Source organism: Amphibalanus amphitrite, unplaced genomic scaffold (assembly GCF_019059575.1).
Source record: "Amphibalanus amphitrite isolate SeventyFive unplaced genomic scaffold, NRLGWU_Aamphi_draft 000527F_arrow, whole genome shotgun sequence".
Taxonomy (NCBI): domain Eukaryota; kingdom Metazoa; phylum Arthropoda; class Thecostraca; order Balanomorpha; family Balanidae; genus Amphibalanus; species Amphibalanus amphitrite.
Genome location: NW_024882021.1, coordinates 192,956 through 214,263, shown reverse-complemented (window position 1 = coordinate 214,263; position 21,308 = coordinate 192,956). Strand labels below are relative to the sequence as shown.

Below are 21,308 nucleotides of genomic sequence, written 5' to 3'. Positions count from 1 at the left end.
TAAGAGTACGCACTTAGTGGATTTCTTGCTCTCATTTGTTTAATATTTGAAGGAAAGAAATCGCAAATAGGGAATATTAAAGTTCATTGAATTAGCCATCAACCCATGGGGCAACGATCCTTCAGCGTAAATGGAAGTGGTCTAAAACTGACATTTTCTGAACCGTTGCACTTGCGTACTCTTACCATATGGGGTGTGTAAGAGTACGCACGCCAGGCGGGTGGAGTACGCAAGCATATGAACACACACCTATGCAGCTTGCACTGTCCAAATGCTTAACTTCAAACTCAGAAGGCATTTAAGTTAATTCTAGTATCCAAAAAGAAAAACATAAAATAAATCTTTCAAGTCTATAAATCAGGAAATAATCATGTCGTGTGTTTCTAAAAAAAAATGCACAATCAAAAAGGAGAATAACTCGTATTTGGAAGAATTTCGGGTACGCATCTGCATCACAGTGCTCCATTGATGATATACCTACAAAACAATCGTCATTGAGCGATAGATTAATAATTCTATATTTCTGTATATTCGATTTAATGTATAATTCTGCGTACTCTTACCCTCCTGAACAGTGCGTCCTCTTACCGTACATGCAATTCGCGCACAAAACAACCCCGAAACGTTGTGCAAAGCTTCGCAAACAGAATATTGCACTGTACAGTATTTCCCCAGATAACCTCACAAGTTTCCCACAACAATCACGGAAATGTACCTTGTCTCAACTGCCAAGTATCAAAATTATTGTACCATATCATAATAATATCACAACGCTCGAAAATAATATTCATCGCCTTAAACTCAACAGCGTCGCCGCTCAACGCCCACGTTCCGTTGGTGACATGCACGCACTGGCGGCTTCATGTCACTTCATGAACTCGACAAACCCGCGTTGCTAAGCAACCGAAACAGCTGATGCGTACTCTTATCGCCCGCGTACTCTTACCCGCCCTTACCCTACAATAAAGAGCCACACTACTGTAAACCCCAGCTCAGTCCTGGCTGGTAACGGCACAGGCGGTTGAACTTCAGCGCTGAGGAAATGGCAGACACATTCATTTTTCAGGATGCTGTTTATTTCCGGTTTGAAGAGGGCTGTCAGAAGTGCAATCAGCGTAAATTCGACATTCGCCATCCAACGACAACCTGTGGTAAAATTCATTCTAGAATTACCAACAGACGTAAAATGATTTGGACTACAATTTAACACATAATAATAATGTTAGATTCTGGCTCAGTGAAAGTACAGAAAGAGGATGAATAGTCTAGGCCACCTAGCTGGTTTGCATGCAGTATAATACACACAAAAAAGGCCATCGAGATTCGCCTCAATGCTGAACAAATGGGAATAGATCGTGCTGGACCGAAAAAATACACCGAAAGGAAACTTTTCAAAACACAAAAGCTGTGTTCAAAATCGGATCTCAACTATCATTAATTGTTACGTTCGAAATGGCTTTCACCTAAACTACTTCAGATCTGAACTACAGAGGTCTCACTTCAGTCTAAAGCACCAAACGGCCATAAACCACTGCAGAGCTATCCGAATAAGGAACAATAGCTACGGTTAGTCCATAATACCCTAAATTGCGGCAGCATTTCCCTGCCACACTGAGCGTCCTACATACTATTAGTGAAATCCGAAATAAGGCAACAGCCACGGCTCGGCTTTTATAAACCGGAATCTCTAAAGTTCGGAAAAAAAACAGAAACCTCGTAAATTGCATATTAACCAAATTTCCCTATTTACACCACGAAAAGTTAGTACTCCCCTGTACTCCGACCCTTCCTGAACCAACAACCCGGACAGCCGCGGTCAGACCAAATTATTTAGAGCTTCTAGTTAATGCCTGCATACAATATAAACAAAATCAGCGTTTAACAGCACAAGGGTACTTCTATGAGAAGACGCATGAACCACAAACTGCTGAAGTAAGGGGTCTGGCCGCTCCCAAACTGGAGCAAGAAAAAGTGGTACCTACGAACGTGTCCTATGTTGTCCAGCCAGAGGATTAAGAACAACAATATCAAGGAAAACATCAGCAGTTCTCTTTCTAGCATTCGTCAAGAATAGGGGAAAAACACGAGAACTGTCAACAGCTAACATTCCCTTTACTGATGAATTATGGCAAAACATAGCCCTTCTAAACGTTTACAAGACCTACCCGTTCATGCACGCTAAAAGCACATGCAACATATCTCCCGAACGGTTACCCTTCTGGATCTGCATCTATAGCAATAAGGCATATTAACTGTTAAGCAATTGTTAATGTTAAGTGCACCTGGTAAAAGCTGCCCCGATAAATAAAAAAAACGTTTTGTTTCTTAGCAGATGCATACAAAGCAAGGCAGTGAAAAATTCACCCCAAAAACTCTATTAACATTCGAATCCCGTTAATTTTGTTTTTGAGAACATATTAAAGAAAATGGGGGATTTAAGCAGGAACGACAATTTCCCTGGTATCTGAGTAACGATATCCTAATATCTTGTACCCGAAGGTCTGCCAAGGCGGGGCAAAACTGAGCCGGTTTTGGGTCACAACAGGCTACAGAGCGTGAACACAGGACGAGCATTGTGTCAGGACCAAGGAGACGGGAGCGCCAACAAAGACGGCCCGCGCGGCGGACAGACGGGCCGACACCGCTTTGTACACGACACATTGAGATCTGAGGAGCGACTAGCGAGCCGACGTAGCTCTGGACGCAGCCAACACAGCACAGTACACGGCCGACCAACGACAACCCATCCCTGAAGGAGACCGGTACTATCACAGGGGTGAACCTGAGGGCAGCGGGCGGCCCGGACGTGGCGGCGCCCGCTGCAGCCTACCGACGGCCGCGGACCGGCGGCGCGCACCGCCCGCCGCGGCCGTCCCATCCACGCAGCCATACTCGTGTTAATTGACTCGGCTCAGGAGATGTTATCCACGCTAGCGTCGACGCGCCGGCAGGTGGCGGGTGTGCGCCGGCCAGCGTCCCTCCTCAGCTCGCAGTGCGGTGCGGCGCGGTGCGGCCGCCGTCCGCCGACGCGGTGCCGTCGGCGGGCCGGCGGCGCCAGTCCCTAGGAGGGCCACTCCTCGAACAGCGCGTAGACGAGGTCGTAGCCGCGCACGCTGCAGTACTGCAGGTCGCGCTGCCGGTACTCAGAGCGCAGCGTCGGCAGCTTCAGCTGGCGCGCGAACTCGTTGGCCTCCGACGACTGGGGGGCACCGAACGGAGGGGTCAGGCGGAGCTCGGACGGTGCCGAGGTTGTCCCGGGAGTTCGCACCTCTGTACGAGCCAGAATCACCACTGAGCAATGAGCATTCAGGACGAAACAGGGGCTTTCGGTGATCGTTGTGGCGGTATACGCTTAATTTCAAAGAAACTACGAATGCAATGGCTGTGGTAGCTATATCTGGTCGCATACGTTCGCCTTACGTTCGTCCTACCCTTAGATCAAGTGTCCGAAATGTTCACGCAGTTCCAGACAGCACAGCAGCTCTGCTATTTAACTAGTTAAGTAGCGGACGAGTTAGCCAGCTCAGCTGCAGCTAACTGACGCCCAGTTGATGGGCAAAGTTACCCACCTTGTTGGCGAAGACGGTGACGAGCACCTTGCCGGGCTTGAAGCAGTCGACGACGCGGTTGATGACGTCTTTGTAGCACGACTGCGGGATGTTGGTCTCGAACGACACGTAGCTGAACTCAGTCTCGGGCGTGATGTGGATCGTCACGTAGCAGCCCTGGGGGGACGGCAGCGGAGGCCGGTCAGCGGGGACGGCGGCGGAGGCCGGTCAGTGATATTACCCTGAGTCAGCAGGGGCGGAAGCGGAGGCCGGTCAGTGATATTACCCTGGGTCAGCGGGACGGCAGTGGAGGTCGGTCAGTGATATTACCCTGGGTAAGCGGGGTCAGCGGGGACGGCCGGTCAGTGATATTACCCTCGGTCAGCGGCGGAGGCCGGTCAGTGATATTACCCTGGGTCAGCGGGGACAGCCGGTCAGTGATATTACCCTGGGTCAGCACTAAGCGGGGACGGAAGCCGAGGCCGGTCAGCGGGACGGCGGCGGCGGCCTGTCAGCGGGGACAGAAACCGGGACCAGGTGAGCGGCACTGGTGACCCAGGTCAGTGGTGCTAGTGACCCAGGTCAGCAGTGACCGAGCGGCACTGGTGACCCAGGTCAGTGGTGCTAGTGACCCAGGTCAGCAGTGACCGAGCGGCACTGGTGACCCAGGTCAGTGGTGCTAGTGACCCAGATCAGCAGTGACCGAGCGGCACTGGTGACCCAGGTCAGTGGTGCTAGTGACCCAGATCAGCAGTGACCGAGCGGCACAGGAGTGTACAGCTATTTTTCGTGCACTTTAGTTCACCAATGGCATACATCAAGGTTTGCTGCATGATATGAACTACATCTACTTATCGACGCATTGGGTGAGCAATGCAAAATGTGAGAAAAAAAAATCACACACAGATATCTTTTTGCAATGGCTGGCAGGATTCACTCCAGTCTAAGGTGCATAAAAATACCAAATGTCGCTAAAACAGACCATGACCCAATCTTATCGAGGGCGTACTGTTATATTCACGGCAATTGGTAGCATTTCCAGACGGGGCATTCCACGATAGATTGATCAAAGCCGTACACCCTCATATTTTATTTTTTGCTCAAAATTGGTCTAATGGGTTGTTATGCGCGGGGAAGCCAGCTGTGCCAAGGATTTTTTTCTTCGAACACCGGTTTCCGAGATATAGCCTCAGGCAATTCCTGGAGGTCACGCTGCAACCCTATGTTTGGCGGCTTAGAACTCAGAAACTATTGGTTTTCAATGGTAAAAACTTCTTATGGTTCGACTCGCAATCAACCAGCGAACGTTTTGGCTATCTCGGATTTTCGATTTTTGAAAATTTTGATCACGTGACATCTTGATCTTTTTTTCGAAGAGTGACCTTGATATTTTCCCAACTGATAGTCGCAATTTTGTCTGATGACGATTAAAGCCTTATCAATTGTCATTCATATGCGACAATAAAAAAGTGGCTTTCGGCCTGCATTGACCTGAGATCAAGTCATTTTTATGACCTGTCCATTATTACGAGCGGGAGCGACAGCGAGATCTCGAGACTAAAGCAAGGTAGCGACAAGTGGTAAACGATACAGGATTCACACGGATAAGGTCTACAATTTTTACTGAGGTCATTTTCAGGTCAGGTCAAAGATGACGTCACAGGGGTAAAAAGGAAGTCAAAATAGTTTTGGCTGTACCTTTTGATCTAATAAAGAAAGAGACGTAGGATAGGCACCAATCCGTTTGCTTTCGCCTAGCGCTAGTTCGTTTTGAATTTCGATACCGATGACCTGAGGTCAGGTCAATTTCTTGACCACCCCATTATAAGTCAATTGGGGAAAAATCAGCTCCCTTATTTTTACACTAAAACGCGTCGGAATTGCCTAATATACCAGAAATGACTCCATAAGCGACTAACTTTGACTACCTTCAGACCTTTTTTTGCTCTTGGTCAACTGTGACGTTGCTCTTGGGTCATGTGACGTCATTAAAGGTCACCAAATGTTTTTTGCTAATAACTCCTTTCAGGTTTGAGATACAGCCGCGCGGATAGGCTCATTGTGTTCAGCTCGTCAGGGCCCATCGAATGATATATATGATGACCTTAAGGTCACGTGACCTAAGGTCAACTTTTGACCTTGACCTTTCGAGGTCAACATACACATGTTTCGATGCGGATCGACGAGAGGATCACGATGGTGCTATTAGTTTGTTCCTAGCTGGAATACTTTGAAAGTTATTCGAGAAAAACTTCATATATATGTAGTGGCGCCATTTAGACTTTCTTTTTACCCCTGTGACGTCATCTTTGACCTGACCTGAAAATGACCTGAGTAAAAATTGTAGACCTTATCCATGTGTACCCTGTGCCGTTTACCGCTTGTCGCTATCTTGCTTTGTTCTCGAGATCTCGCTGTCGCTCCCGCTCGTAATAATGGGAAGGTCATAAAAATGACCTGACCTGAGGTCAACGCAGGCCGAAAGCCACTTTTTATTATCGCATATGAATGAAAATTGATAAGGCTTTAATCGTCATCAGACAAAATTGCGACTTTCAGTTGGGAAAATATCAAGGTCACTCTTCGAAAAAAGGTCAAGATGTCACGTGATCAAAATTTTCAAAATTCGAAAATCCGAGATAGCCAAAACGTTTGTTGGTTGATTGCGAGTTGAACCACATCAAGTTTTTACCATAGAAAACCAATAGTTTCTGAGTTATAAGCCGCCAAACATAGGGTTGCAGCGTGACCTCCAGGAACTGCCCGAGGCTATATCTCGGAAACCGTTGTTCGAAGAAAAAAAAATCCTTGCCACAGCTGGGTTCCCCGCCCATCACAACCCATTAGACCAATTTTAAGCAAAAAATAGAATATGCGGGTGTAAATTTTAAGTTTTTTTGGTCGATCTATCGTGGAATGCCCCAGACGTGATACCAGTAGTATTTTCACTTCAGCCACTGCTGTCATATATATTCTAAAGCACTTATAAGATTGGGTCCATGTTAAAGTTACATTTGCAGCACTGTAACGAAAGTGGATTACATATGCTTCGCATTCCAGAATGCGTCAAAAGATGCCGTCACAGATGAAAAAGGAGCACGGGCCATGCGTCACAAGGACATTTGCTCGGAACCAGAATGTAACGGTAAATCGGCTATTGGTCATAAGCCAATCTGCCATTGGTCGATCCGCCAAATCCGGTCCCTTCTAGATAAGTCATTGTTTGCATTTCTTCTTTGTAGTCTCAGAAGTCATTACGATTCTGACGTTGTCGGCACGAGAGCAATATTTGTGCAGCGTGCAATGGCAGTCAGACCAATATGCAACTAGTGACCCTGGCGCTGACAGCATGGACTGTGGAGTGCAAAACAACAGGACTAATGCCGATAAGTATCACCGTGCATGAGAAAACGTTAAAGCACGAGACACCACTGTGCCATAAACTATAAGTGGCACACAGTTTTTTATAGTTTTTTTATGGTGCCACACACTCCTCAGTCCTCGTATACCATACTCGTACATACTCAGTGCTAATACATAGACTAGCGCCACAGTCAAGTAACATAAGACTCGTATACCATAGGGCATAGACTGGCATGCCACGACCAACCTAAGCGACATAATTATGCAAGAACGGAGAGGTAAGGAGCTATGAGCCTCATTATTTGGCCAAGTTCCAATATTTCTATTGGGTAGTTAGGTACTCCAAAACAAAAGCTGTAAGAGACGAAAAAGGCCCGAAAAATAATAAGTTAAGAGACATGACATAGGTGTAGGAACGGGGGGACGGGGGGGAGGCAGCGGCCCCCCACTTTTCATAGTGGGGGGCCAGTAATGTTAACTGGCCACCCCTACTTTTTGCCGAACTTTTAAATGTCTTGGTAGGTATCAAGGCGAAGAACAAACTTGACTGTTCTCCGGCCTGCCCTTTCATGAAGATTTCCATTTGTGCTTCATCGTTATTGGTGTAATTTTCCTACATCCAATGAAAGGAAACTTTGTCAGAAGCAATAAGTGGCAGCTTAGAGGCAGCGCGCGCTACAAAGAGAGACAATACTGGCGCAGCAGAATGCGTAAACGGCGTAAACTAACAATTTATGTTAGGCGGCCTTGCATTAGTTGATCGGTTACTGACATAGGCGTAGGACTAGGGGGGGGGGGGGAGGGGGCATGGTCCCCCACTTTCGGATGGGGCTAGCAATGTTAACTCCCCCCCCCACACCTTTTGCTGACTTTTCGCTTTTAACGTTTCACGCTCGCTCGTATTGAAACAAAATGTTTTTGGGTGCTTCTGGAATTCGCATGGGTGCCAACCAGTGGCGGATCCAGGGGGGGGGGTCACATGGGTCATGCCCCCTTGGAGCCCGGGGGCACCACAGGCCTGCCAGGGGCACCACAGACCTGACAGGGGCACCACCGGCCTGTCAGGAGCACCATCGGCCTAGCAAGAGCACCACAGGTCTGCCAGGGGCACCACGGGCCTTCTAGGGGCACCAAAGGCCTTCCAGGGGCACCATCGGCCTCGCAGGGGCACCTTGGGCCTGTCAAGGGCATCACGGGCCTGTCAGGGGCACCTCAGGCTTATCAGGGCCCAGGGGCATCACAGTCCTCCCAGAAGCACCAGAGGCCCATCAGGGGCACCAGAGGCCTTCCAGAGGCACCACAGGCTTGCCAGCGGCACCATTGGCCTTGCAGGGGCACCTTGGGCCTGTCAGGGGCATCACGTGCCTGTCGGGGACACTTCAGGCTTGTTAGGCGCACCACAGTCCTGTCAGGGCCCAGGGGCACCAGCGGCCTAGCAGGGGCACCACGGCCTCGCAGGGGCACCACCGGCCTCGCAGAGGCACCATGGGCCTGTCGCTTGCACTTCAGGCTCGTCAGGAGCACCACAGTCCTTCCAGGGGCACCACAAACCTGCCAAGGGCACCTGCGGCCTAGCAGGGGCCCCACAGGCCCGCCAGGGTTACCACAGGCCTGCCAGGACCAAAAAATAAAATAAAAATGGAAAAAGGGCACCACCAAAATTAAGTGGCCGAAATCCGTTGAGTTTTTAATTTTGTGCATAGGTAGGGGCACCACTGCGATTCGTGGCCCTCCCGTGTTGGAGTTTTCCTTGATCCGCCCCTAATGCCAACGCGGCTGCGGAAGCCAGGGGGACGGGTCCATCAGAGTTAATTTCTGGACGGGAGTCTCCCTGAGATTTTGGCCGATTTTTTTTTCTTGTCACATTTTTTAAAAACCGATTTGAGCATGCTTGCGAAAATAAAGTGGCCGAAATCCGAGGAGAAAATGGATTTTGGGGGTAGGTGAGGTTTTGGGCCCCTGGGAGCCTGCCCCCCCCCCACTTTCGAAAACGTTCCTACACCTATGTATGACCCTATGGATTCTGATTCCGGCACGACTCTCGCTAGTCCATTTTTTTATTATAAACAAGCTATTAATTGCGGTACAAAGTCGCGATCTGTCGTGGTTTCATTTTCAAACGACGTCCTCACCCCTTGAAAACTATCCAATGGGGGAAAAAACGATGCATTAATCCCCGTGAAAAACCGGCACAGGGGCAGCACAACACCGTCAGAGAGAACCGGTTCGCGACGGTACGCACTAATAAACACGAACAACGGGGGGGGGGGGGGATTCGGCAGCACTACGTGAGCACTGAGCAGTGAGCACTGAAAACCAGCAGTGACATGCAGGGCTGGGACCGACTACTTACGAGCTCCGAAACATCCTGGTGAGCAGGAGGCAGAGAGCACGAGTCACACAGGCGATCGCCAGTCAATGCAACACGGCCAAACACTTTCTCAGTGGGGGCGAAACTGACTGATCGACTAAGCAGCTCTACAATTTACTCCCTTCCTCCCCTCCCATTGTGTTCTGTCGTCTGATCCTATTCACCCCATACCATGTATTCGGGTAAATCCACGCATAAGTGGCTTTCCTTGCCTTTCCTTTCCCAATCCCACTTTTTGCAAGCATTATAAATAATGGGACCCTCATTTGGTTCCTGTCACTTCCTTGCTGTACGGCGCAGTCGCACTTACTATAGCGACGATCGATCAAGGGAATCTGCTACGAAACTTGCTTATAATTTTGGTCTATATTGAAATCACTACTATATTTTTTTCAAAATGTGTTTGGCTCCAAGTAGGTACGTTTTTCAACTAAGCACGCGTTTTAGCCAGCCAGCGAGCTTGTCTGATATTGCACCGCTCTCAATAAAAAAATATGAACGGAAAAAGGGAGGAAAAAAGAAAGAAAAAAAGGTTTGTTTCCTGATATTTTCGAAAAAAACCATGGCCATTATTGACCATGACCATTTATCAGTTCAACTCTTAATTTCACAATGGAAATGAGCTAAGTTCAACTGTAATGAACACTAAATCAAAAACATCGAAAATGGAATGGTAGTTTCGGTGCTGCCTGAAGAAGCTCTGCGCAACACCGTTTATCTCAGGCAACTTTTGCCAAATTGTCAGGGAACTCAGATTTGTTTTTCAATAGAAAAACACAATTCTAAAGAATAGTGTTTTAACTATTGACAACAAACCTTCGGTTACATACTTAGCCCTCCCCCTCCCGCCCTGCTCGACACTGAGTCATGTGTTCTTCGAACAAATTGCTATTGTTTATCGAATACCTACGATTGGGGGCAAAGGATGCTGTTGTGTCGCAGCACATTTCGATGATAGGTAATACTCGTCAAACATTGTTTCATTTATGTGGTTCTAAGCTAAACCACACCGGCCCCGGCCCAGCGCCGGCCCCTGTTGCGGATCGAAAACCTGGCACGAGTGATACGGCACCGATTGTAAGGTATGGGAGGTGCGATAGAATTTAGAAAATGAAAACAAACAATGCGATTTAATTTACCACAGTTGTCGAGTCGAGAAATGCTGAAAAGCTGAATAAATTAATTCAAACACATATACCGGGTGACGAAAAAAACACGTTCCAAGCTTAAAAGTCGGCCATTTCTATATCATCCAAAATACATAAAATTTTGGTGATATCGAAGGTTGACATAGTTTGATGCCATGGCAAACTTTGGTTGAAATATATTGCTTGTGACGGATTTTATTCAAACATAAACTTGTTAACTTTTCCTGTCTTTAACAATCAAATACTAACTTGATTATTTTCCATAACGACGCTTAAGTGTGTCGGATCACTTTAACCCGCGCCCGGCTGGGGGTCCTGGATTTCCACGCCCTGCTGGGGGGGGGGGGGTGTTTGAACACCCCCCTTGTAACTCGGCTCCTGGGCCACGTAGCGATACGCGGAAGCCGGCGTTCGAAAGAGCGTAAAAAATAATGACGAAATCACTTCAGTCAATTTTTTGGTCAGGTCAGGTCAGGTCACCAGAGGTCATTGAATGGGAAAATTTCGCCGATTTCCAGGTCGAATGTCGAAAATTTCCAAGAAGCCAACGCATAACTCGGGAACCAATAGAGCTACAGCGCCGCGGAAAAGTGCATTCGATAGCCCTATTGACGCCCTTTCTGAGTAATTCTCTCAGATTTGACCTAACGTCAACGGTTTTGCCTGCAGGGGGCAAAAACTGCAAAAATAGCCGATTTTTTTCGGAAACAGTTTTTTTCTGCAATAACTTTTGACCCAAGCCTTGTACGAGCTTACTTTCACCGGCATCGTGTTCCTCTCGTCAAGACGCATCGAATGAACTATAACTTGACCTTGAAAGGTCAACTTGAAAATTTGACCTCAGGGGCGTTCCACGACAAATCGACAAGTGCCCTGCACCCTCATATTTTATTTTTTGCTTAAAATTGGTCTAATGGGTTGTGATGGGCGGGGAAGCCAGCTGTGGCAAGGATTTTTTCTTCGAACAACGGTTTCCGAGATATAGCCTCGGGCAATTCTTGGAGTTCGCGCTGCAGCCCTGTGTTTGGCGGCCTATAACTCAGAAACTATTGTTTTTTACGATAAAAGCTTCATATGTTTTGTAGCACGCTACATCTTGACCATCTAACGTAGTATCTTTTCGGCACGGCCGGCCCGGTGACGCGCAGCTGAGCAGAGCGCTGCCGCACGCTTCCCTCCCTTGTCATTATTCCTTCCCTCCTCCCACTAGTCCCCAGATCCGCCCTCCCCAATCATTTCTCACTGTCCGCACAGAATGGGCCGCCATTAACCCGCGCACCGACGGGGGTCTGCGCCAACTTCGCACCGACGGGGGGGGGGGGGCGGATGACCGCCCCCCCTGAGATCTCGAGAACGAAGCAAGATAGCGACAAGCGGTAAACGGCATCGGATACGCACGGCCAAGATCTACAATTTTTACTAAGGTCATTTTCAGGTCAGGTCAAAGATGACGTCACAGGGGTCGAAAAAGCCAAAATGGCGGCGCTAGATATGGAGAGAGTTTTCCTCGAATAACTTTCGAATTAGTCAAGATAGGAACAAACTAAGGGCATCATCGTGATCCTCTCGTCAATCCGCATTGAATGATATACATGTTGACCTCGAAAGGTCAAGGTCAAAGGTTGACCTCAGGTCACGTGACCTCGAGGTCATCATGTATATCATTCGATGCGTCTTGACGAGCTGAACACAATGAGACCATCCACGCGTCTGTATCTTGTTCCTGTACGGAGTTATTGGCCAAAAACCTTTGGTGACCTTTGATGACGTCACATGACCTCACAGCTGCCCAACAGCAAAACAGACCTCAAGGTAGTGAAGGTTGATCGTATATGAAGTCATGTTTGGTATATGGGGCCATTCCGACCCGTTTTAGTGGTAAAAACAGGGAGTTGATTTTCCCCCATTGACTTATAATGGGGAGGTCGCGAAATTGACCTGACCTTAGGTCACCGATATCAAAATTCCGAGATATACAAATTGTAGCTACTAATGATCTAATAATATCCTGCGACTTTCAAAGGCCTCCGACATCTACTGTAGCTCTGGCACGGTGACAAAGTTGCAAAAAAGTGACTTGAGGTTGGGTCATTCAAAGTGACCTGGTGACCTGACCTTAAAAGGTAGGAGGTTCAAACTTGCACACCATGTGTAAAAGTGATGAGGTTATAGTCATACCAAATTTCGCGGCGCTACGCGCCGCGGTTTTCCCGCTATTCGCGAAAAACCTCAGGGGGGGCGGATATCCGCCCCCCCCCCCCGTCGGTGCGCGGGTTAAACTCCAATTAAGACAAGCACCTCTGAAGACAGTCACATCAGGATGAGTCATTGGTAGTCATTGCAAAGCAGCTGAAGCTACAAGCAAACGTCGGCACACTGTGAGACCACGCGCAGGCTTAAGGCACGTAGCACATTGGGTCTCACGTAGCCATGGTAGCACAACAGTGCGTCTCACTGCAACGGAATCTGCTAAGCTTAGCAGACAACCTCCGAAACAGACGTAGTTCAGGACGTCTCCACTGCGGACAGAAAGCGCTGTTGTCCGAAACAAACGTAGTTCAGGACGTCCCCACCGCGGACAGAAGGCGCTGTTCTACAGACCCCCCCCCCCCCCAACCAAGATGACGTCAGTGGGCGGAGCAAGAGTGACGTCACAAGGGGCGTTGCCGGCAGACGAAACGGAAGGAAACAAAAGTTTGAATAAAATGAAATTGAAGAATCAAAATTAAAACTCGAAAATCACCAACCTTTCTGGAATTGGTTTATGCCAGCGACTACTAAGATGATAAAGCACTCAATACGAAGACGATTCGACGGCCAAAAATTGCAGACACAGAGGAGCAAGGCGACTAAACGGGACAGAGGGCGCCATCTTACGGGCCCACCCACCAGAGGAAGGCAGAGGAAGATGACGGCGCAAGGGCGTGGCAGTCACCCCCTCCCCCCCCCAACTATAAAAGGGTGCGCCACCCAGCCAGGAGGCACACAGTCGAGCAGCCGAGGGTCACAGTCGAGCAGCCGAGTGACACAGTCGAGCAGCCGAGAGTCACAGTCTGCAGCCGGAGCCGGAGACGCCATCTGGGAGCCGCCGTCAGTCCGCGGGGTCACCCGCGAGAAGTCTCTTCAGTTCGAGCGCAGAGGAACTCCAGAATGTGAGTGCTGCTGAAAAGTCTGCTCAATCCCAATCCTTGACCCCCCCCCCCCCCTCTGCCCAGCCTGCCGTGCCGTGACGACTGCCAAACATTTTCGGTTGCCATAAAATGCACTCTCAATTGGAATTGGAAAACTTAAATTACTTTGAACTTATTGGTCCAGACACCCTAGTAGCATATTAGGATCTGAATTTCGAAGTCATGTCAGAGTCGCCATCAAACCGTTATTGTCCGTCGGAATTCACGATTAGGCCGGGAGCGAGATGCTAAAATTTGAATAAGCAGCTCATTGTCACGAACGTTGAGATTGATGACATGATGCGTGTCAGCATTGAATAACGAATATGTCTTTGTGTTTGGCCAAGCTGGTTCGTTCGATTTATTATCGGCGGTAGTCAGGTGCGATTAAGATTTGAGGTTGGAATTCGTTTGTGAAATTAAGGGTGTAGATTCGTGCTGTACTCACTAAAAGTTGCTTTGCGAAATCATTGGTAATATTGCTGTAGGAATTAATTGCGAAGTCGAAATCAATTAGTGAACAGGTAAATACGGTTGACAGGGAATGTAATGTTTTAAGGTGGCGACTGATTCATGCAATCGATCTATGAATATGGCTATGAGTTATGATTTTCAACAGACATGAATGCTTGAGCTTACGGCGGAAATTCTTCTGTTACTTAGGTGCAGAGTTGAGAGTAGTGGTTTGAGGTCGACGGTCTGACACTGCGACTTTAGATGGTCCTTGTACTTTGCGTCATTGTAGTTGCGAAATGTCGAGTAATAGGTAGATGTAGAATTGTTTGTGGTTAGAACTAATATGCGACTAATATAGGTACCGATCGTTGTGCTTTTGTAGAATAAATACTAGAAAAATCATATCTTTTGGGAAGGATCGAAGGGGATACGGAGTTAAAAAAAAAACTTACGTTGAATGGAGCTGATGAGATGTCGAACAGGGAGATATTGCAGCGATATTTTACCAGATTCACACTCACTGACACATTCGTTGAATCTACCCGGCCCGAAGAGACCGCACACACCAGTACTGCACCGAGAGTGATGACGCGCCCATCGCGGCGCGGCCTTGACAACTGTCGACTGTCGACGCGGCGCCGGCCGGCAGCCGTGGTAATCGTCGTTCGCGACGCGGGACCGTGCGCCGCTAGATGGCACATGAGAGCAGCGTCGGGAGTGGAGCAGCGGCCACAGTAGGGCAGTGGGCTAACCGTAATTGGGGCGCGTGCGGTAGGTGAAGGTCATTGTATAGGAGCATGGTTAGTTGTGGAAAGTTATAACGGGATAAGAACGTAAACAGTTAATGCATAATTTTAAATATGACATGCTATTTGATATTTAGGACTGCACTTCGTTTGATGTGCATTGTTTACTGCTAATAGGATGATTTAAATTATATTTTCTATGAAAGGCTAGGGACCCCTACGACAATATTCTGGCACTCTATAAAGATAATTTGTATATGTAACTAGTAGCCCATCAGAAGCTATCGAACGAGTTTCAAGGAGTCATTTCCGTTTGAGCATCCAGTAATTTAATATGATACGGTGGATCACAACCAGACGATTGATCGGTGCGTACTAATTGGTTCTAGATCATCTGATTAAATCAAGAGCAGTTCAAGGCCTGCTAGGATTGTATATACGAGAACTGATGATTAGGTTCACGCGTGCAGCAGCAATTAGGACTTGAGATTACGATTAGGTTTGGATCAATAATGCGTTTCTGTTATTCGCGTTCTTGCGAGTTAGCGCCAATAATTACTCCACCAATATTAGCACAGGGTATTGTGAGGCACAGACGGCTTGTTTGCCCGTCTCCTATGGCGTAACGTTTACCAGCATGACCGTATGAGACACAGATGCACTTCTCATAAACACACGTCCAGACCGGAATAATAAGAGGGACACACCGTCACGTACGCAGGGCATATGCACGTTTTCCGCCAGTGGTACCGGCTACTGTTAGATTTCCCGCTTAGGTAATACTGGGTAACGAGGCAGTGAGAGGTTTCTACGGCAGGGGGAAAGGGGAAGATTGGCACAATGCAGTCGGAGAGTAAGTTGAAGCTATGCCAAAGGCAAGAAGCCGAGGGTCAGGGGTGAGTCACCCAAAGGGCGGATAAGGCAAGCTGTAGTGTCCCGAATAAGTCCTCATACTTATTTTGTAAGGGTACCTTAATCGGTACTGGACAGCCTCAGGGGAGGTAACGATGTACTCCAGGACACGTAAGGCCTTGAAAGTAAATCCCAGGGTTTAAGGAGAGTTCCTGAGGACAGTTCCAGGATATGAACGGTGGTCCCTGGGTCGTGAACGGAGGTGTTACACGCGGACCGGAAGAGGGCATAGGTAATCTCTCCCGGATAGAGAGATAAGTCGGATGTAAATCGCGTATATGTGTACCATAGGTCTATCGGACGTGTGTGGATCCCATAAAGTAGTAGGGTGGATATTTGTGCAATTATTCTGGACGGCCCTGCGATAAGTATCTTTGTCGCCGGTTAGCGGAGCATGCATATGGATTTCGGAAAAAGACATTTATCTCGCCGGGGAGATTGTCGTCAGCCAGACACCTAACACTATCGGAGGGAATTTCGGGGGCTGGTAAATCGATTGGGGTGAGTGAATGGAGGGCAAATGCTTTGTGTGGATGAGCGTAAGAATGATGAAGGATAAATCTTAGGATAAGGCCGATAGGAGTTAAGCAGAACTCAGGTTGGGCAGTCAAGCTAATGATTCTCGAGGGCAGCTAAACTAGCAACGCTAATACGAATTAAGTGGGCAAATTTTCGTAATGGGGAGGCCAGTGATATAGGAATGGGTGACTGGACGAATGATCACATTCAATTAATCAATGTAATTACCACCCATAGGTTTGGCAGTGGTCATCGGGACTTCGAATGCCCTGTCCTTCACCTGCCCAACTGTGCCGCAAACCCAGCTGATCGGATCCCTCTATCCCTAATCCGAGCAGTGAAGAAGCATCTCGTGCATCATGGTCTATACAATGAACAGAATCATCAAGCCTCTAAATTAAAAAGCATCTTCCATCAGATGTATTTGTACGCAAGGTGGATCTATATCTACATCTCCCTCAGGTGGACGTCATCTCTCCCAGAAGGGACATCTATCTCAAGATCTCTATCTGTATCAAGATCCCTCTCTATAGCTATCTCAGGATCTCCCAGCAGCAATTTGCTCCCTCTCTCTTCTGCTACAACCAGCCGAACGACATTGGACCGCAGTATTTGATGAACCGCAAAGAAGATGCAGCTTTTTTATTCCTTTTTCTTTCTTTCTTTCCCTTGCTACAAATGGCGCCCATAACGTGGGGCTTTGATAATTCTCAAATTGTGAAGCTGGTAGACTGGCACAAGCCGCCGAACCGAAGTTGATGAATTGAAAGTCAACCGTATGGAGAAGAGGAAGAAGTTGAAGAAAAGAGCAGGTGTTCGAAATACTGGCAGCAGTGGAAATGAACGTGCTGCAGGGGTCGACGTGAAGGTAAAGGAGGAGCTAAAGAAAACTGTGTGAAGATGAAGCTTATGATGGTGGCTGATGAGGAGAAGCGGTCTTACGAATACTGAAAAGGACATAGAAGAAGTTGTTGAAGATAAGATAGGGAAATGAAGCCGTCTCATGAAACGAAGGATCAGACTAATATAGAAGTCAGGCCGGAAACGAAACTTGAAAATTGTTTGCATCATCAGCATATCAATTCTTCTACGTTCGGCTGTACAACAAGTACAAGTCAAGGTCAGCTGCTGTATTGCAAAGGAGAGCTCAAACTGTCTAGAGTAATGATGATAAGAGAACAGGCAATATTAGAAACAGGGGTTTTACTCGATCAAAATCAAACACGGTCGTCTTCACCAAACAGCCAAGGCAATGATCAAGCTGGTGACCAAGGAGATGGTACCAGGATGCTACCAGACCACTGCCAAGCGTTCAGTTCAGATGGGCTGCCGCAGAGATCACCCACCTGGGCTGCCGAAAAGGTTGTCACCTAGTCCGCCGAAAGGTCGCTACCTGAACTGCCACGGAGGATGCATTGTCATCCCGTGCTGCCTCGGATGTCACCCACCTGAGCTGCCGCAGAAGTTGCCTACCTGAGCTACCACGGAGGCTGTCACGGGTCTGCCACGGAGGTCACCCAACCGGGCTGCCACGGGGGATGCATTGCCCTCGCGTGCTGCCTCGGGGACCACTCACCTGAGCCGCCGCGGAAGTCACCTACATGAGCTGCCACGGAAGATGCATTGCCATCGCGTGCTGCCTCGGGGGTCACCCACCTGAGCTGCCACGGAAGTCGCCTACCTGAGCTACCACGGAGACTGTCACCGGGTCTGTCACGAGGGTCACCTACCCGGACTGCCACGGAGGTCGCGGCAGGGCCGGCCATGGAGGTCGCCTAACCGGACTGCCAAGGAGGTCATCCACCTGGGCTGCCACGTAGGCTGCCCACACGGGCCGCCGTGCAAGCTGCCCACCCGGGCTGCCATGGAGCCCCCCCCCCCCATCCGGGCTGCTGTGGAAGCTCCCCACCCTGGCTGCCGCGGAGGCCGTCCCACCCAGGCTGCCATGGCAGGCTGCCACCCGGGCTGCCGTGAAGGCTGCCCACCCGGGGCTGCCATGGAGGCCGCCACCCGAACTGCTGGGGAGGCCGCCCACCTGGGATGCTATAGAGGTCTTCACCCCCCCCTGAGAAGCCGCTTACCGGACGGCCACCGATGACATCGGACTAACCAAAGTGGTTGGTGCACGCGACCCGGATCTGGTGAACGAAAAACTAAGGTGGGGACGAGGAACAACAGGTGCGTGTGTGTACTGTACTAGGTATACGATGTCATGTTGTAGGCGTTGCTGAAGATCAGATGATTGTAGAGATTTAGATGAGTAAGGGATGTGACTTTTTTGTAGGAGTTGCGAGGACGCAACTAGGGTTGTTTGGACTGAAGATGTAGCACGCTACATCTTGACCATCTAACGTAGTATCTTTTCGGCACGGCCGGCACGGTGACGCGCAGCTGAGCAGAGCGCTGCCGCACGCTTCCCTCCCTTGTCATTATTCCTTCCCTCCTCCCACTAGTCCCCAGATCCGCCCTCCCCAATCATTTCTCACTGTCCGCACAGAATGGGCCGCCATTAAACTCCAATTAAGACAAGCACCTCTGAAGACAGTCACATCAGGATGAGTCATTGGTAGTCATTGCAAAGCAGCTGAAGCTACAAGCAAACGTCGGCACACTGTGAGACCACGCGCAGGCTTAAGGCACGTAGCACATTGGGTCTCACGTAGCCATGGTAGCACAACAGTGCGTCTCACTGCAACGGAATCTGCTAAGCTTAGCAGACAACCTCCGAAACAGACGTAGTTCAGGACGTCTCCACTGCGGACAGAAAGCGCTGTTGTCCGAAACAAACGTAGTTCAGGACGTCCCCACCGCGGACAGAAGGCGCTGTTCTACAGACCCCCCCCCCCAACCAAGATGACGTCAGTGGGCGGAGCAAGAGTGACGTCACAAGGGGCGTTGCCGGCAGACGAAACGGAAGGAAACAAAAGTTTGAATAAAATGAAATTGAAGAATCAAAATTAAAACTCGAAAATCACCAACCTTTCTGGAATTGGTTTATGCCAGCGACTACTAAGATGATAAAGCACTCAATACGAAGACGATTCGACGGCCAAAAATTGCAGACACAGAGGAGCAAGGCGACTAAACGGGACAGAGGGCGCCATCTTACGGGCCCACCCACCAGAGGAAGGCAGAGGAAGATGACGGCGCAAGGGCGTGGCAGTCACCCCCTCCCCCCAACTATAAAAGGGTGCGCCACCCAGCCAGGAGGCACACAGTCGAGCAGCCGAGGGTCACAGTCGAGCAGCCGAGTGACACAGTCGAGCAGCCGAGAGTCACAGTCTGCAGCCGGAGCCGGAGACGCCATCTGGGAGCCGCCGTCAGTCCGCGGGGTCACCCGCGAGAAGTCTCTTCAGTTCGAGCGCAGAGGAACTCCAGAATGTGAGTGCTGCTGAAAAGTCTGCTCAATCCCAATCCTTGACCCCCCCCCCCCTCTGCCCAGCCTGCCGTGCCGTGACGACTGCCAAACATTTTCGGTTGCCATAAAATGCACTCTCAATTGGAATTGGAAAACTTAAATTACTTTGAACTTATTGGTCCAGACACCCTAGTAGCATATTAGGATCTGAATTTCGAAGTCATGTCAGAGTCGCCAGCAAACCGTTATTGTCCGTCGGAATTCACGATTAGGCCGGGAGCGAGATGCTAAAATTTGAATAAGCAGCTCATTGTCACGAACGTTGAGATTGATGACATGATGCGTGTCAGCATTGAATAACGAATATGTCTTTGTGTTTGGCCAAGCTGGTTCGTTCGATTTATTATCGGCGGTAGTCAGGTGCGATTAAGATTTGAGGTTGGAATTCGTTTGTGAAATTAAGGGTGTAGATTCGTGCTGTACTCACTAAAAGTTGCTTTGCGAAATCATTGGTAATATTGCTGTAGGAATTAATTGCGAAGTCGAAATCAATTAGTGAACAGGTAAATACGGTTGACAGGGAATGTAATGTTTTAAGGTGGCGACTGATTCATGCAATCGATCTATGAATATGGCTATGAGTTATGATTTTCAACAGACATGAATGCTTGAGCTTACGGCGGAAATTCTTCTGTTACTTAGGTGCAGAGTTGAGAGTAGTGGTTTGAGGTCGACGGTCTGACACTGCGACTTTAGATGGTCCTTGTACTTTGCGTCATTGTAGTTGCGAAATGTCGAGTAATAGGTAGATGTAGAATTGTTTGTGGTTAGAACTAATATGCGACTTATATAGGTACCGATCGTTGTGCTTTTGTAGAATAAATACTAGAAAAATCATATCTTTTGGGAAGGATCGAAGGGGATACGGAGTTTAAAAAAAACTTACGTTGAATGGAGCTGATGAGATGTCGAACAGGGAGATATTGCAGCGACATTTTACCAGATTCACACTCACTGACACATTCGTTGAATCTACCCGGCCCGAAGAGACCGCACACACCAGTACTGCACCGAGAGTGATGACGCGCCCATCGCGGCGCGGCCTTGACAACTGTCGACTGTCGACGCGGCGCCGGCCGGCAGCCGTGGTAATCGTCGTTCGCGACGCGGGACCGTGCGCCGCTAGATGGCACATGAGAGCAGCGTCGGGAGTGGAGCAGCGGCCACAGTAGGGCAGTGGGCTAACCGTAATTGGGGCGCGTGCGGTAGGTGAAGGTCATTGTATAGGAGCATGGTTAGTTGTGGAAAGTTATAACGGGATAAGAACGTAAACAGTTAATGCATAATTTTAAATATGACATGCTATTTGATATTTAGGACTGCACTTCGTTTGATGTGCATTGTTTACTGCTAATAGGATGATTTAAATTATATTTTCTATGAAAGGCTAGGGACCCCTACGACAATATTCTGGCACTCTATAAAGATAATTTGTATATGTAACTAGTAGCCCATCAGAAGCTATCGAACGAGTTTCAAGGAGTCATTTCCGTTTGAGCATCCAGTAATTTAATATGATACGGTGGATCACAACCAGACGATTGATCGGTGCGTACTAATTGGTTCTAGATCATCTGATTAAATCAAGAGCAGTTCAAGGCCTGCTAGGATTGTATATACGAGAACTGATGATTAGGTTCACGCGTGCAGCAGCAAT

General features: G+C 48.7%; 1 protein-coding gene across 2 annotated transcripts in view; it reads right to left on the bottom strand.

Annotated features, from left to right (window-relative positions):
- Positions 1–1,058: 1,058 nt before the first annotated feature.
- Positions 1,059–21,308, bottom strand: part of LOC122393285 (S-adenosylmethionine decarboxylase proenzyme-like) — a 44,239-nt gene continuing 23,989 nt past the window's right edge. For both annotated transcript variants that reach the window (XM_043389181.1, XM_043389183.1), the window contains exons 8-9: positions 3,570–3,725; positions 1,059–3,199 (exon numbers count right to left, since the gene is read on the bottom strand). In XM_043389181.1, coding sequence (XP_043245116.1) covers positions 3,062–3,199; positions 3,570–3,725 — 294 coding nt within the window. In that variant the 3' untranslated portion in view covers positions 1,059–3,061. The remainder of the gene's footprint in view (positions 3,200–3,569; positions 3,726–21,308) is intronic.